The sequence below is a fragment of the Aegilops tauschii genome, chromosome 4 (genome assembly GCF_002575655.3).
Source record: "Aegilops tauschii subsp. strangulata cultivar AL8/78 chromosome 4, Aet v6.0, whole genome shotgun sequence".
Taxonomy (NCBI): domain Eukaryota; kingdom Viridiplantae; phylum Streptophyta; class Magnoliopsida; order Poales; family Poaceae; genus Aegilops; species Aegilops tauschii.
The window spans coordinates 33,426,481-33,440,322 of NC_053038.3; the positions used below are offsets into that span (position 1 = coordinate 33,426,481).

A 13,842-nucleotide genomic window follows, 5' to 3' on the forward strand; every position below is an offset into this window, starting at 1 on the left:
CGGCCGTATAGTATCTACTCCCTCCGTTTCTAAATATAATCCTTTTTAAAAATTTCAATACGAACTACATACGCATATATACAAACATATTTAACAGTGTAGATTCATTTATTTTGCTTCTTATGTATAATTCGTATTGAAATATCTAAAATGTATTATATTTAGAAACAAAGGGAGTAGTATTCTAGTAAGATCTTGCATAGTTGCATTACACATGATTTTTCTCTTTCGTGAATATCGCCACACCTGAAATTTATTCCTGCCTCCGCCACTGACAGTGAATGGAGGCTCGCATCACCGTCTTGGAGAAGAATGTGGCATGGAAAATTGGGCAAACACCGTAGATCCGTCCATACCTCGCTAGCTTCCCGACATAGCCAAAGTTTGCCATGCTTGCTAAAGGAAGAAGAAACCAACATATGGAATCACGAGCTATCGTCGTCCATACCACCGAACGACATCGTCAAAGACCACCTACAAGAAGTGAAGACAAAATTGTGACCCCCCCTAGACCGAAGCTCCACATGCCTTCCATCGATACCAACCAGCACCGCCAGAATGAGGCAAGATGTGGAGACCTTATTCCATGTCGCCGATCAACATCACCTCGCCATCGCATGTAGGACACCTAGAATGATCCCTAAACAGTGCTAGGGTGACCTGAACAACACGGCTAACCCCAGACCAGGGTTTATCCCCTCATCAATGCTGGAAGGCTTTGTGATGCGAGGGAAACCGTCATGAACAACACACATGAGAGGCACAATTACGCCAAAGATGTACCATCCTCAGCGTATATTTGTACATCAATGTGGTTGCTTTAGCACAATCACGTCAAAGATGTGCCATCGTCTACGTATATCAAAACATCAATGCTATTAATTTTGTACCATGGAATTTCAATACCTTTTCAGTAGTCGTACTAGATTATCGGGTATTTAGTATATGGGATTTTAATTCCTTTTCACAAGCTGTACCCGATTAGGCGATTACCATTCATTCAGTATACCTCACCATTAAGCTCTACCGCTGTAAGAATTGTTTGCTTCGCTCTTAATCTTGTCCTCATTCTGGCGATCTACCGGCGGAGGAGGATGGCAGCGGGGGAGGAACCCTAGATCTCTTCAACCTCTTTTTTCCAAAAAAAAAATAATCCTATGTATAACTCCTCCCGTCCCGGCGTTAGCCACCGGCAGCGCGGGCTCCACCAGCCAGTGAGACAGCACCGTGCCGCACTGCCGCTACGGGAACCCAACGACGGACCCCAGGTTTCAACCCGGTCCAGAGGAAGGAGAGGGGAAGGGAGAGCCCACAGAGAGAGCACTCACAGGGGCAGCGCAGGGCAGGCGGCGTGCCCTCACTCGCCTCCCCATCTCGGAGCTGGCCCTCGGCGCCGGAGCGGTGAGAGAATCCGAGAGCTCCCGCGGCGGCCCCCATGGAGCCCAAGCCCCAGCCCGCGGCCCACGGCGACGGGGCGCCGGCCGAGGCCCCCCGCCGCCGCGGCGGCGGCGGCAAGCGCAAGGCGTCGGGGTCGTCGTTCACGCCGTCCAAGCGGCACGCCAAGGAGCGCAACGCCGCCTTCCACGCGCCCTCGCACATGCTGCACAGCGGGCCGCTCACGCGCGCCGCGCGCCAGTCGCCGCACAAGCTCTCGACCGCCCCGGCGGATGCGGCCCCCGCGGCGGCCGTGCCCGGGGGATCGGGCCCGGGCGAGGGCGCCGCGATTCGGCCCGACGAGGTGCAGACGCCCGCCGAGGAAACGCCGCTGGTGGACGAGGGGTTCGAGGCCGTTCGATCCCGCGGCGCCGGCGTCCATGTGGTCCCTACCTTCGCCGGTGAGCCCTCTCCCCTGTACAGTCGCTTGATCTCTCGTTTGGGGTGGTGAATTGCTGGAACGAGGGTGGTTGTGAGGAGTCCGCGTTTTGCTAGGGCTTTCCGAGTAGAAGCGTTCGGTAAATTACCACTGGTTCACCGCATCCTCCTGCTATTTAAATGCTTTACCGGAATGAACCAGTAGCATGTAGCAGAGGAGTGTAGTTCGATGGTTAGCATTGTTGCTGCAGTTAAGTAACCTGAATTAATACTTGTAAGTTGCACAATGATGTGCTCATTGTAGTTTTCATCGATAGATTTAGCTCAACTTGAGTGCATGCTCATTCTGTTGATTTCAGATTTAACTGCCTGATATAGGAATTTACTACAAATCATTGCCTTTATTACTTCTAGTGTGTGGTGGTAAACAGCTATTAATATCTATTTGCCTTCCTCTTTGCTGTTGCCTTGTGCAAATGAAGAGTTGAGTGCTCATCATTTTGCTTTCTTCCATGTGCTTGGAGCATGACTTGTTTTCTTTTGAGAGATATCTTCTCCTTGTAAGTATTTTAACCATAGATCAGCTTTCTGACATTACCATATATACGAGCAATTGCAACCTTGGTAAATCTTGATAACACAGTAAACAGTTACCTCACCATGAAAGGAAAGCACCATGGCAGATCTTGATAATTGCTGTAATCCAGTAACCATGTGCAACCATGACTAATACTGGCATAACCACTTCATTCATGTAATATGCTAATACTGCTTTTGTCTGTTGAAGGCCATACTAGCAACCACCTTATGATTCTATGTGATTGATCTTTGCGTAGTCTCTTATTTTCTTGAAATGCATGGTTTTTGTCTGTTCAAACTTCAAAGCATGCAAAGCCCATTTTCTTGAACTAAAATATTGTAAATACTATTTAGCAGAAGATATATTTTATGGTTTGATGCTGCCTTTCAAGTTTCCACCCTAATTGTCTTAATTATGATAACATGCTTTCCTTCTTTATTCATGTTCTGAAATCAATTTTCTTTCGAAATTAAAAAGTGCACAACAACAAATCATTTTCTTCTGCAGGATGGTTTTCATGGAAGGAAATCCACCAAGTTGAGAAGCAAACCTTGCCTTCGTTTTTTAATGGAAAATCTGAGAAGCGGACACCAGAGATATACTCGGGGATTAGAAATTCTATCATGATGAAATTTCATGCCAATCCTCAGCTGCAGCTGGAGCCCAAAGATTTGGCTGAGCTGTCAGTTGGGGAGGTCGATGCTCGACAGGAAGTGTTTGATTTTTTGGATCACTGGGGCCTGATCAATTTCCACCCTTTTCCACCTGCTGGCCTAGAAGAGAGTAAGCCAGAGGAGAGCCAAAGCGATTCTCGCAATGAGGAGAAAGCTTCTCTCATTGAGAAGCTGTTTAAATTTGAACCGGTTCAGTCATACATGATTCCTTTACCAAATAAAGGGGAGGGGGAAATTCCAGTGCCTCTGCCTACCTTGCTTCCTGATCCTGTTCTAGTGGAAGATGTAATTGCAGCAGCTGAGCCTTCCGTTGAGTACCATTGCAACTCTTGTTCAGTTGATTGCTCAGGCAAGCGCTATCATTGCCGGACCCAGGTAAGCATTTTTTTAGTGCCACATCCCTGCTCGGATTATTGCTATATCGCCATATGTTATATCACCCATTAGAATCATACTGATATAGTGTACCTTGTGATTCAATTTGTGGATGGCAGCATTGATTTTTGTTTTATTGCTGCAGGCAGATTTTGACCTGTGTTCTAACTGCTACAACGAAGAAAAATTCGATGGAGGCATGTCCAAAACAGATTTCATCCTCATGGATTCCACAGAAGTTTCTGGTGCTCGTGGTACTAGCTGGACTGATGAGGAGACATTGCTTCTCTTAGAAGCTCTGGAAATTTTTGGTGGAAAATGGACTGAGATTGCCGAACATGTTGCTACAAAAACAAAAACACAGTGTATGTTACACTTTCTGCAAATGCAAATTGAGGATCGCTTCCATGATGGTGATGATATTCACCAAAATATCCATGAAAGCACAGAGCAAGCCTTGGTGGAAAAAGGCACCCCTGAAGTACCTGAGAAAATGGAAACTGAAGAGAAAGTTGAAGGAAAAGATACCAAGGATGAGAAGCCTTCAGAGAAAACGGAAGGCAATCACGCAGAAGAAAAAACAGAAGAAGGAAGTGTTGTTGAAAATAAAGATGCCAAAAATTCAGGTGGTGCAGATTCAGTCACAACACCAAACGTTGATGAGCCAAAACCATCTTCTGATACTGACCTAGCAAAGGAAAATTCTGTTAATCTTGATACTTCTGAGAAAAATGCGCCAGATGATGCTATTGTTATTTCTGGTGAAAATGCATCAAATGATGCTATTGATATCCTAAAATCTGCGTTCGAGGCTGTTGGTAACTTCCCTGGACATGAAGGTTCGTTTGCTGATGCAGGGAATCCTGTTATGGCACTGGTAAGAACTGCCATAGTGTCTTATACCCTTGGACATCTTTACTTATTATACAGTATTTTCTACAATGAGGTATGTCAAATGTCTTGTGTAGGCAGCATTTTTGGCTGGTCTTGTGGAAGATGACAATGCTACCACTTCTTGCCGTAGTTCACTAAAAGCTATCTCAGAGGATTCTCCTGCGCTACAATTGGCAAGTAGGCACTGTTATATTCTTGAAGATCCACCGAGTGATCTGAAAGACATTTTTGTCACTGTGAGGTAAGCAGTGTTTGCACCTGTGTAAAATTCTATTGCAATGTATTGTGCTGATGGGGTCAATGGAATTTTCAGTAATACAAATAAAGATGAGGATCAAGCAAAAGGTGAGGATCAAGCAAAAGGTGAGGATATGGTCATAGATTCAACTGGTACTGAGAAAAAGGACATCAATGTTAAGGAAGAGAATACCGTGTCTGTGGAAAAGCAAAACAGTCCATCCATTTCACCAAAAGACCACAAAGAATCAGATACTAAGAATGTATCTTGCGATGATGAAGCACCCACAGTGGAGCCTAAATCCAATAAAGCTAAGGAGACCGATGATCCAATTCCTCTGGTGGATAAGGGTGCGTCCAACGACACAAAAGTTCCATCAAGTTCTACCAAAGATTCAGTTGCTCCAGAAAATAATGCAAATGGATGTGGTTTGTCAGCTTCTCAAGAGGTTGTTGCAGGAAGTACTACATGTGCAACTAATCCTGAGCTGTTAAAGGACAAACCAAGTTCTGAAGTGGAGCCAGATGATGATTCATCTTCACAAGGCAAGATCGAGCTTAACAAGACTGAAGATGCAGTTGCTGCCCCAACTGCCATACAAGAAGATGAGAAAACCCATACATTGGGGAATGGCAAGCTGGAAGGTACTTCATCTACATTTAGCTTATACGTAAAGTCCGAAACTATCTCTAATGAAACAAGAGAAGAGTAAGCATGCAAAGTTCAATTAGCGCATTCTGATTAGTTAAACACTATATAATTATTCACTAGTCCAGAAGACTTCGTTGCAACATTGACATGCGTCAACTGCACATGTAAGCGGTTATGCTGGTCTGGTAATGCTGGGTAAGATTATTCACATTCCCATATATTCATCATAATTTCTTAGCACGCCATCAGATTCAGCTGTTTCTGAGCAGGACCTGCTAAATCCAGAATTTTAGATCTGACTTACAAACATAGTATTGTAGCCATGGAATATGTGGTTTGCTTTTCCTGTGCTGCCATAAGAGATCAACTTGTAGCAAAATTTGGATGTGGAAGTGAGAAGGAGAATTCTAAATGCTTTAGTTGCTTGAACTGTTCTATTTGTGCGCTTTAACAGCTTAATTAGTTAAACATTCGTGTAGTTAGTTTTGTTTTCCTTTTCGTTCTTCAGTTGAATGATGAGTGCATTTATTTCCAATTTCTCGTTTCCTTTCTTGATCTTTTAGTTCCCAGACATAATCATTCTCTGACATCTGTATCCCCCAAATATTGGAGAATATATACCAGCTGTCTCCTGTAAGGATGGCCCGATGAGAGCTTTGTGATATCTGACCACGATGAAGTAAACAGAGTCGTATGAATTAGAAAAAGGCAGTCATTAGAGGGGCAGAATTTAGAAAACAGATTTAGCTTCATAGGCCAATCCTCTTGGTGGTTCAATTTTTCATCAGCTGATTTCCTCCCCTGTGCTATCCCTATCTTGCAGAACCTAACAGTGCTGAAAATGTACCTGCCGATGGAGAGATGGTCTCAAGAGTGACCGCCGAGCATAATGATTCCTTAACTACGCTAAAACGAGCCGCAGCGACTGCTGTTTCAGCAGCTGCTGCGAAGGCTAAGCTCCTTGCTGAGCAGGAAGAAGATCAAATTCGACGGCTAGCTGCACTGGTGGTCGAGAAACTGGTACAGTCGATGCTTTGCTCTCCAAATGATCCCTCCTGTGTTCTGTGCCAGTAAAAACTGCAAATTATATACATTTTCATTCATGCAGCTGCAGAAGACAGAGGCGAAGATGTCATTATTTGCAGATGTTGAGCATGTGGCCCTGCGCACAAGAGAATACACTGAAAAGACCAGAAAGAAGCTTCTGATGGAGCGGAACGCAATAATCGCAGCTCGCATGGGCGCACTGCCATCTAGGCCGAACCAGCAGGGTGCAGCTGGGAACAGATTGCCGCCCGGATATGGCGCCCCTGCAGTAAGACCGCCGAACGCAATGCCCCGGCCGAGCAGCTGAGTCGATGAGGTAAAACCTGTCGCCTCGGTGATCGACCTGTATACCCGATTCTTTTAGAAGCACACCTCAGACCAATCAGGCATAAGCTCTGTTGTTGTTGTAGCATTCATGTAGGAGCGTACCTTATCGTGATCTGTATAAGGAAAAAACCCGGCCATTTTGGCTTTGGATGTGATGCTCTCTCCGTGCACTCTGCTTGTGACTGAGCCATGTTAAGATCTTCCGTGTAGACTGAAGTTACCAAAAGAGTTTTCATGCGGACTGATGTGCTTGTAACGAGGCGATGGTTCGGTTTTCGTGGTCATCCTTGCGCGAATTTTCGTGTGAAGATGCTCGGAGTCTTGTTCGTTTTTCCATCTATGTATTGTTTGTGTCTTTGTTGGCAAAGTCTCGACGGTGGACGGGTGGAGGCAGCGTCGTATCGAATAAATGTCCCATGGTTCTATACGTGTTTATGAAAAAGAACTTGCATGACATCTTTTGTCCTATCCTCCCGTGGCAGCGGGGTTTTATTAAAAACTGAGGGATATTAAGGCCTCCTTTTAATAGAGTACCGGACTAAAGCATTAGCACTTAGTGAATACCTGAACTTTTCAAACTACGGTCATCACCGGTAAGTACCCCGATTATTGTCACTTCGGGGTTAACGGATCATAACACATAATAGGTGACTATTGACTTGCAAGATAGGATCAAGAACTCACATATATTCATGAAAACATAATAGGTTCAGATCTGAAATCATGGCACTCGGGCCCTAGTGGCAAGCATTAAGCATAGCAAAGTCATAGCAATATCAATCTCAGAACATAATGGATACTAGGGATCAAACCCTAACAAAACTAACTCGATTACATGATAAATCTCATCCAACCCATCACCGTCCAGCAAGCCTATGATGGAATTACTCACGCACGGCGGTGAGCATCATGAAATTGGTGATGGAGGAAGGTTGATGATGACGACGGCGACGGATTCCCCTCTCCGGAGCCCCGTACAGATTCCAGATCAGCCCTCCCTAAAGAGATTAGGGCTTGGCGGCGGCTCCGTATCGTAAAACGCGATGAATCCTTCTCCCTGATTTTTTCTCCTCGAACGTGAATATATGGAGTCAGGATGGACGTTGGTGGAGCATCAGGGGGGCCATGAGATAGGGGGCGCTCCCAGGGGGTAGGCGCGCCCCCCACCCTCATGGACAGGGTGTGGCCCCCCTGACATTGATTCTTTCGCCAGTATTTTTTATATATTCCAAAAATATTCTCCGTTGATTTTCAGGTCATTGCGAGAACTTTTATGTCTGCACAAAAATAACACCATGGCAATTCTGCTGAAAACAGCGTCAGTCTGGGTTAGTTCCATTCAAATCATGCAAGTTAGAGTCCAAAACAAGGGAAAAAGTGTTTGGAAAAGTAGATACGATGGAGACGTATCAACTCCCCCAAGCCTAAACCTTTGCTTGTCCTCAAGCAATTCAGTTGACAAACTGAAAGTGATAAAGAAAAACATTTACAAACTCTGTTTGCTCTTGTTGTTGTAAATATGTAAAGCCAGCATTCAAGTTTTCAGCAACGATTATGAACCAACCATATTCACAATAACACTTAGGTCTCACATTTACTCATATCAATGACATAATCAACTAGCGAGCAATAATAATAAATCTCGGATGACAACACTTTCTCAAAACAATCATAATATGATATAACAAGATGGTATCTCGCTAGCCCTTTTTGAGACCGCAAAACATAAATGCAGAGCACCTCTGAAGATCAAGGACTGACTAGACATTGTAATTCATGGTAAAAGAGATCCAGTCACAGTCATACTCAATGTAAACTAATAGTAATGCATGCAAATGACAGCGGTGCTCTCCAGCTGGTGCTTCTTAATAAGAGGATGATGACTCAACATAAAAGTAAATAGATAGGCCCTTCGCAGAGGGAAGCAGGGATTTGTAGAGGTGCCAGAGCTCGGTTTTTGAAATAGAGATAAATAATATTTTGAGCGGCATACTTTCATTGTCAACATAACAACCGAGAGATCTCGATATCTTCCATGCTACACACATTATAGGCGGTTCCCAAGCAGAATGGTAAAATTTATACTCCCCACCACCAACAAGCATCAATCCATGGCTTGCCCGAAACAACGGGTGCCTCCAACTAACAACAGTCCTGGGGGAGTTTTGTTTGCAATTATTTTGATTTGGTTTGAGCATGGGACTGGGCATCCTGGTGACCAGCCATTTTCTCGTGAGTGAGGAGCGGAGTCCACTCCTCTTGAGAATAACCCGCCTAGCATGGAAGATACAAACAACCCTAGTTGATACATGAGCTATTCAAGCATACAAAACAAAATTTCATTTGAAGGTTTAGAGTTTGGCACATACAAATTTACTTGGAACGGCAGGTAGATACCGCATATAGGTAGGTATGGTGGACTTATATGGAATAACTTTGGGGTTTATGGAAGTGGATGCACAAGCAGTATTCCCGCTTAGTACAAGTGAAGGCTAGAAAGAGACTAGGAAGCGACCAGCTAGGGAGCGACAATAGTCATGAACATGCATTAGAATTAATCAACACTGAATGCAAGCATGAGTAGGGTATAATTCACCATGAACATAAATATCGTGGAGGCTATGTTGATTTTGTTTCAACTACATGCGTGAACATGTGCCAAGTCAAGCCACTTGAATCGTTCAAAGGAGGATACCACCCTATCATACCCCATCACAACCATTTTAATAGCATGTTGGCACGCAAGGTAAACCATTATAAACTCCTAGCTAATTAAGCATGGCATGAACAACTATAATCTCTAATTGTCATTGCAAACATGTTTCATTCATAATAGGCTGAATCAGGAACGATGCACTAATCATATTTACAAAAACAAGAGAGGTCGAGTTCATACCAGCTTCTCTCATATCAATCAATCCATCATATATCGTCATTATTGCCTTTCACTTGCACGACCGAACGGTGTGATAATAATAATAGTGCACGTGCATTGGACTAAGCTGGAATCTGCAAGCATTCAATACAAGGGAGAAGACAAGGTAATATGGTTCTTGATTAAATCAACAATAATGCATATGAGAGCCATTTAACATTTTCATCATGGTCTTCTCCTCTCGACCCCCAAAGAACAAGAAAAGAAATAAAACTATTTACACGGGAAAGCTCCCAACAAGCAAAAGAAGAACGAGAAATCCTTTTGGGTTTTCTTTTAATTACTACTACTACAGTCATGGAAAGTAAACTAGCTGAAAGCTACAACTATTTTTTTTGGTTTTTCTTAAGGTTATTCAAACACAAGAAGAAGGCTTAGAAAAAGAAAATAAACTAGCATAGATAGTACAATGAAAAGGTATGAACACCGACAATCTAGAATGATTGTGTCAACATGAATGTAATGTCGGTGGGAAATACGTACTCCCCCAAGCCTAGGCTTTTGGCCTAAGTTGGTCTATGCCCACGGATCAAAGCTGCCCTCTCCGGTGTACTGAGGAGGATCCTCTGGGTGCCACTAGTTGGCGATCTCCTCCGGATCCCACTGATAAACAAACTGACGGTAAGGATCAAGTGGTGGATCCGGCTCGGGCTCTGGGCTGATGTCAAGCTCCAGTATGCATGAACGGCCTCTGGCAACACAAGGTACATGCCTGAAAAAAATGTTAAACAAAGAAGGGGCAGGCAAGGTAATAATCTCATAGTAGTTTTTATCAAATATCAATCTATATTTAAGCATCTTCTTTTTATCCTTAACAATAAAATCATGTGCTACCATACTCTTATAATCTAGAAAAATAGGAGGCAGCAACTTTTCCTCTTTCTCATAATGCCTAATGGGTATGTTAAAGTGTGCAGCAAGGCGCGAAGCAAAGATGCCTCCGAAGATGGGACCCTTTGTACGGTTCAGATTTAACCGTTTAGCAACAATAGCGCCTAAACTGAAGGTAGTATCACGAAACAAGGCATGGCGCAAAATAACATTATCAGGGGCACTAAGATTTCCACTGTTCCCACGACCAATTAAGCATATACTAGCAAATATTGCAAAGTAACGCAGAACAGGGAAATGTATGCTAGTGATTCTTGCATCGGAAACCTTCCTCGTTTCCCCTAGAACAATCATATCAATGAATCCTTCCACATCATTACGATGTGGTTCCTCTATGCTGCCCGCACAGGGTATCTTACAGACCCGGCAGAAATCACATAGTGACATCTCCTTAACCTCATCATATAAATGAAATTCCACCGAAGGTGGTGATTTCTTAGGATGAAAGTAAAAAAATTGCATGAAAATGTTAGTGAGGAGGAGATACTGTTCGTGCTGGTCGCGGAGGAAGTCGATGAGGCCCGCATTCTCAGCCAAATAATAAAAGTCATCATGAATACTGGCCGCTCTCAAGAACTCATCACAAGGCCATTCGCACGGCCGAACCTCCGCAGTGCGAGGGAGATTATATTTGGGCTTCTTGTTCTCTTCACTTTGCTTATCCTTCGAGCTTCGGCTCGAAGATCCCCTCAATAATCTCTTCGTCATTTTCTAAAAATTTCTGAAATTTTTAGTAACTCAAAATAAAAGTGAACCAAACTCAACAAGATTTATAGCAACTACTCCCACAAGTGCCTAGAGATTATATCATGCATTACAACTACTTGGGACCATATAAATTTGACATGCAAGCTGATAACCCACAAGTGTAGGGGATCGCAATAGCTTTCGAGGGTAAAGTATTCAACCCAATTTTATTGATTCGACACAAGGGGAGCCAAAGAATATTATTGAGTACTAGCAGTTGAGTTGTCAATTCAACCACACCTGGATAACTTAGTCTCTGCAGCAAAGTATTTAGTAGCAAAGTAGTATGATAATAAAGGTAACAGTGGCAAAAGTAATATTTTTGGGTTTTGTAGTGATTGTAACAATAGCAACGGAAAAGTAAATAAGCGAAACACAAGATGTGAAAAGCTCGTAGGCATTGGATCAGTGATGGATAATTATGTCGGATGCGACTCCTCATGTAATAGCTATAACATAGGGTGACACAGAACTAGCTCCAATTCATCAATGTAATATAGGCATGTATTCCGAATATAGTCATACATGCTTATGAAAAAGAACTTGCATGACATATTTTGTCCTACCCTCCCGTGGCAGCGGGGTCCTAGCGGAAACTAAGGGATATTAAGGCCTCCTTTTAATAGAGAACCGGAACAAAGCATTAGCACATAGTGAATACATGAACTCCTCAAACTACGGTCATCACCGAGAAGTATCCCGATTATTGTCACTTCGGGGTTGTCGGATCATAACACATAATAGGTGACTATAGACTTGCAAGATAGGATCAAGAACACACATATATTCATGAAAACATAATAGGTTCAGATCTGAAATCATGGCACTCGGGCCCTAGTGACAAGCATTAAGCATAGCAAAGTCATAGCAACATCAATCTCAGAACATAGTGGATACTAGGGATCAAACCCTAACAAAACTAACTTGATTACATGATAAATCTCATCCAACCCATCACCGTCCAGCAAGCCTACGATGGAATTACTCACGCACGGCGGTGAGCATCATGAAATTGGTGATGGAGGATGGTTCATGATGACGACGGCGACGAACCCCCCTCTCCGGAGCCCCGAACGGACTCCAGATCAGCCCTCCCGAGAGAGATTAGGGCTTGGCGGCGGCTTCGTATCGTAAAACGCGATGAAACTTTCTCTCTGATTTTTTTTCTCCGCGAGACGGAATATATGGAGTTGGAGTTGAGGTCGGCGGAGCCTCAGGGGGGCCACGAGACAGGGGGCGCGCCCAGGGGGTGGGCGCGCCCCCCACCCTCGTGGACAGGGTGTGGGCCCCCTGGTCTTGATTCTTTCGCCAGTATTTTTTATATCTTCCAAAAAGTGCCTCCGTGGATTTTCAGGTCATTCCGAGAACTTTTGTTTTCTACACATAAAACAACATCATGGCAGTTCTGCTGAAAACAGCGTCAGTCCGGGTTAGTTTCATTCAAATCATGCAAGTTAGAGTCCAAAACAAGGGCAAAAGTGTTTGGAAAAGTAGATACGTTGGAGACGTATCAAGTCCCCCAAGCTTAAACCTTTGCTTGTCCTCAAGCAATTCAGTTGATAAACTGAAAGTGATAAAGAAAAACTTTTACAAACTCTGTTTGCTCTTGTTGTTGTAAACATGCAAAGCCAGCATTCAAGTTTCAGCACATTACGAACTAACCATACTCATAATAACACCCAGGTCTCACAATTACTCATATCAATAACATAATCAGCTAGCGAGCTATAATAATAAAACTCGGATGACAACACTTTCTCAAAACAATCATAACATGATATAACAAAATGGTATCTCACTAGCCCTTTCTGAGACCGCAAAACATAAATGCAGAGCACCTTTAAAGATCAAGGACTGACTAAACATTGTAATTCATGGTAAAAGAGATCCAGTCAAGTCATACCCAATATAAACCAATAGTAATGAATGCAAATGACAGTGTGCTCTCCAGCGGGTGCTTTTTAATAAGAAGGTGATGACTCAACATAAAAGTAAATAGATAGGCCCTTCGCAGAGGGAAGCAGGGATTTGTAGAGGTGCCAGAGCTCGATTTTAAAATAGAGATTGAATAACATTTTGAGCGGCATACTTTCACTGTCAACGCAACAACTATGAGATGGTTGTATCTTCCATACTACATGCATTATAGGCAGTTCCCAAACAGAATGGTAAAGGTTTATACTCCCCCAACCACCAACAAGCATCAATCCATGGCTTGCTCGAAACAACGAGTGCCTCCAACTAACAACAGCCCTGGGGGAGTTTTGTTTAATTATATTGATTTGCTTTGATCTTTTTGGATCATGGGACTGGGCATCCCGGTTACCGGCCCTTTCTCGTGAATGAGGAGCGGAGTCCACTCCTCTTGAGAATAACCTACCTAGCATGGAAGATATAGGCAGCCCTAGTTGAAACATGAGCTCCTCGAGCATACAAAACAGAATTTCATTTGAAGGTTTGGAGTTTGGCACATACAAATTTACTTGGAACGGCAGGTAGATACCGCATATAGGTAGGTATGGTGGACTCATATGGAACAACTTTGGGGTTTAAGGAGTTTGGATGCACAAGCAGTATTCCCGCTTAGTACAGGTGAAGGCTAGCAAAAGACTGGGAAGCGACCAACTGAGAGAGCGACAACAGTCATGAACATGCATTAAAATTAATTTAC

The 13,842-nt window shown here is 43.5% G+C and overlaps 1 protein-coding gene across 2 annotated transcripts; it reads left to right on the forward strand.

Moving 5' to 3' along the window:
- The first annotated feature begins 1,250 nt into the window (after positions 1–1,250).
- Positions 1,251–6,854, forward strand: LOC109751595 (SWI/SNF complex subunit SWI3D). Of its 2 annotated transcripts, XM_020310479.4 has the most exons (8): positions 1,251–1,835; positions 2,900–3,441; positions 3,587–4,318; positions 4,410–4,576; positions 4,649–4,923; positions 5,011–5,217; positions 6,048–6,244; positions 6,333–6,854. In XM_020310479.4, the coding sequence occupies exons 1-8, from the start codon at positions 1,436–1,438 to the stop codon at positions 6,576–6,578; spliced, it is 2,766 nt and encodes a 921-aa protein (XP_020166068.1). In that variant the 5' UTR covers positions 1,251–1,435; the 3' UTR covers positions 6,579–6,854. The 2 variants fall into 2 exon arrangements, with proteins under 2 accessions (XP_020166068.1, XP_020166067.1); XM_020310478.4 differs by having other exon boundaries at positions 4,649–5,217.
- Positions 6,855–13,842: the final 6,988 nt, after the last annotated feature.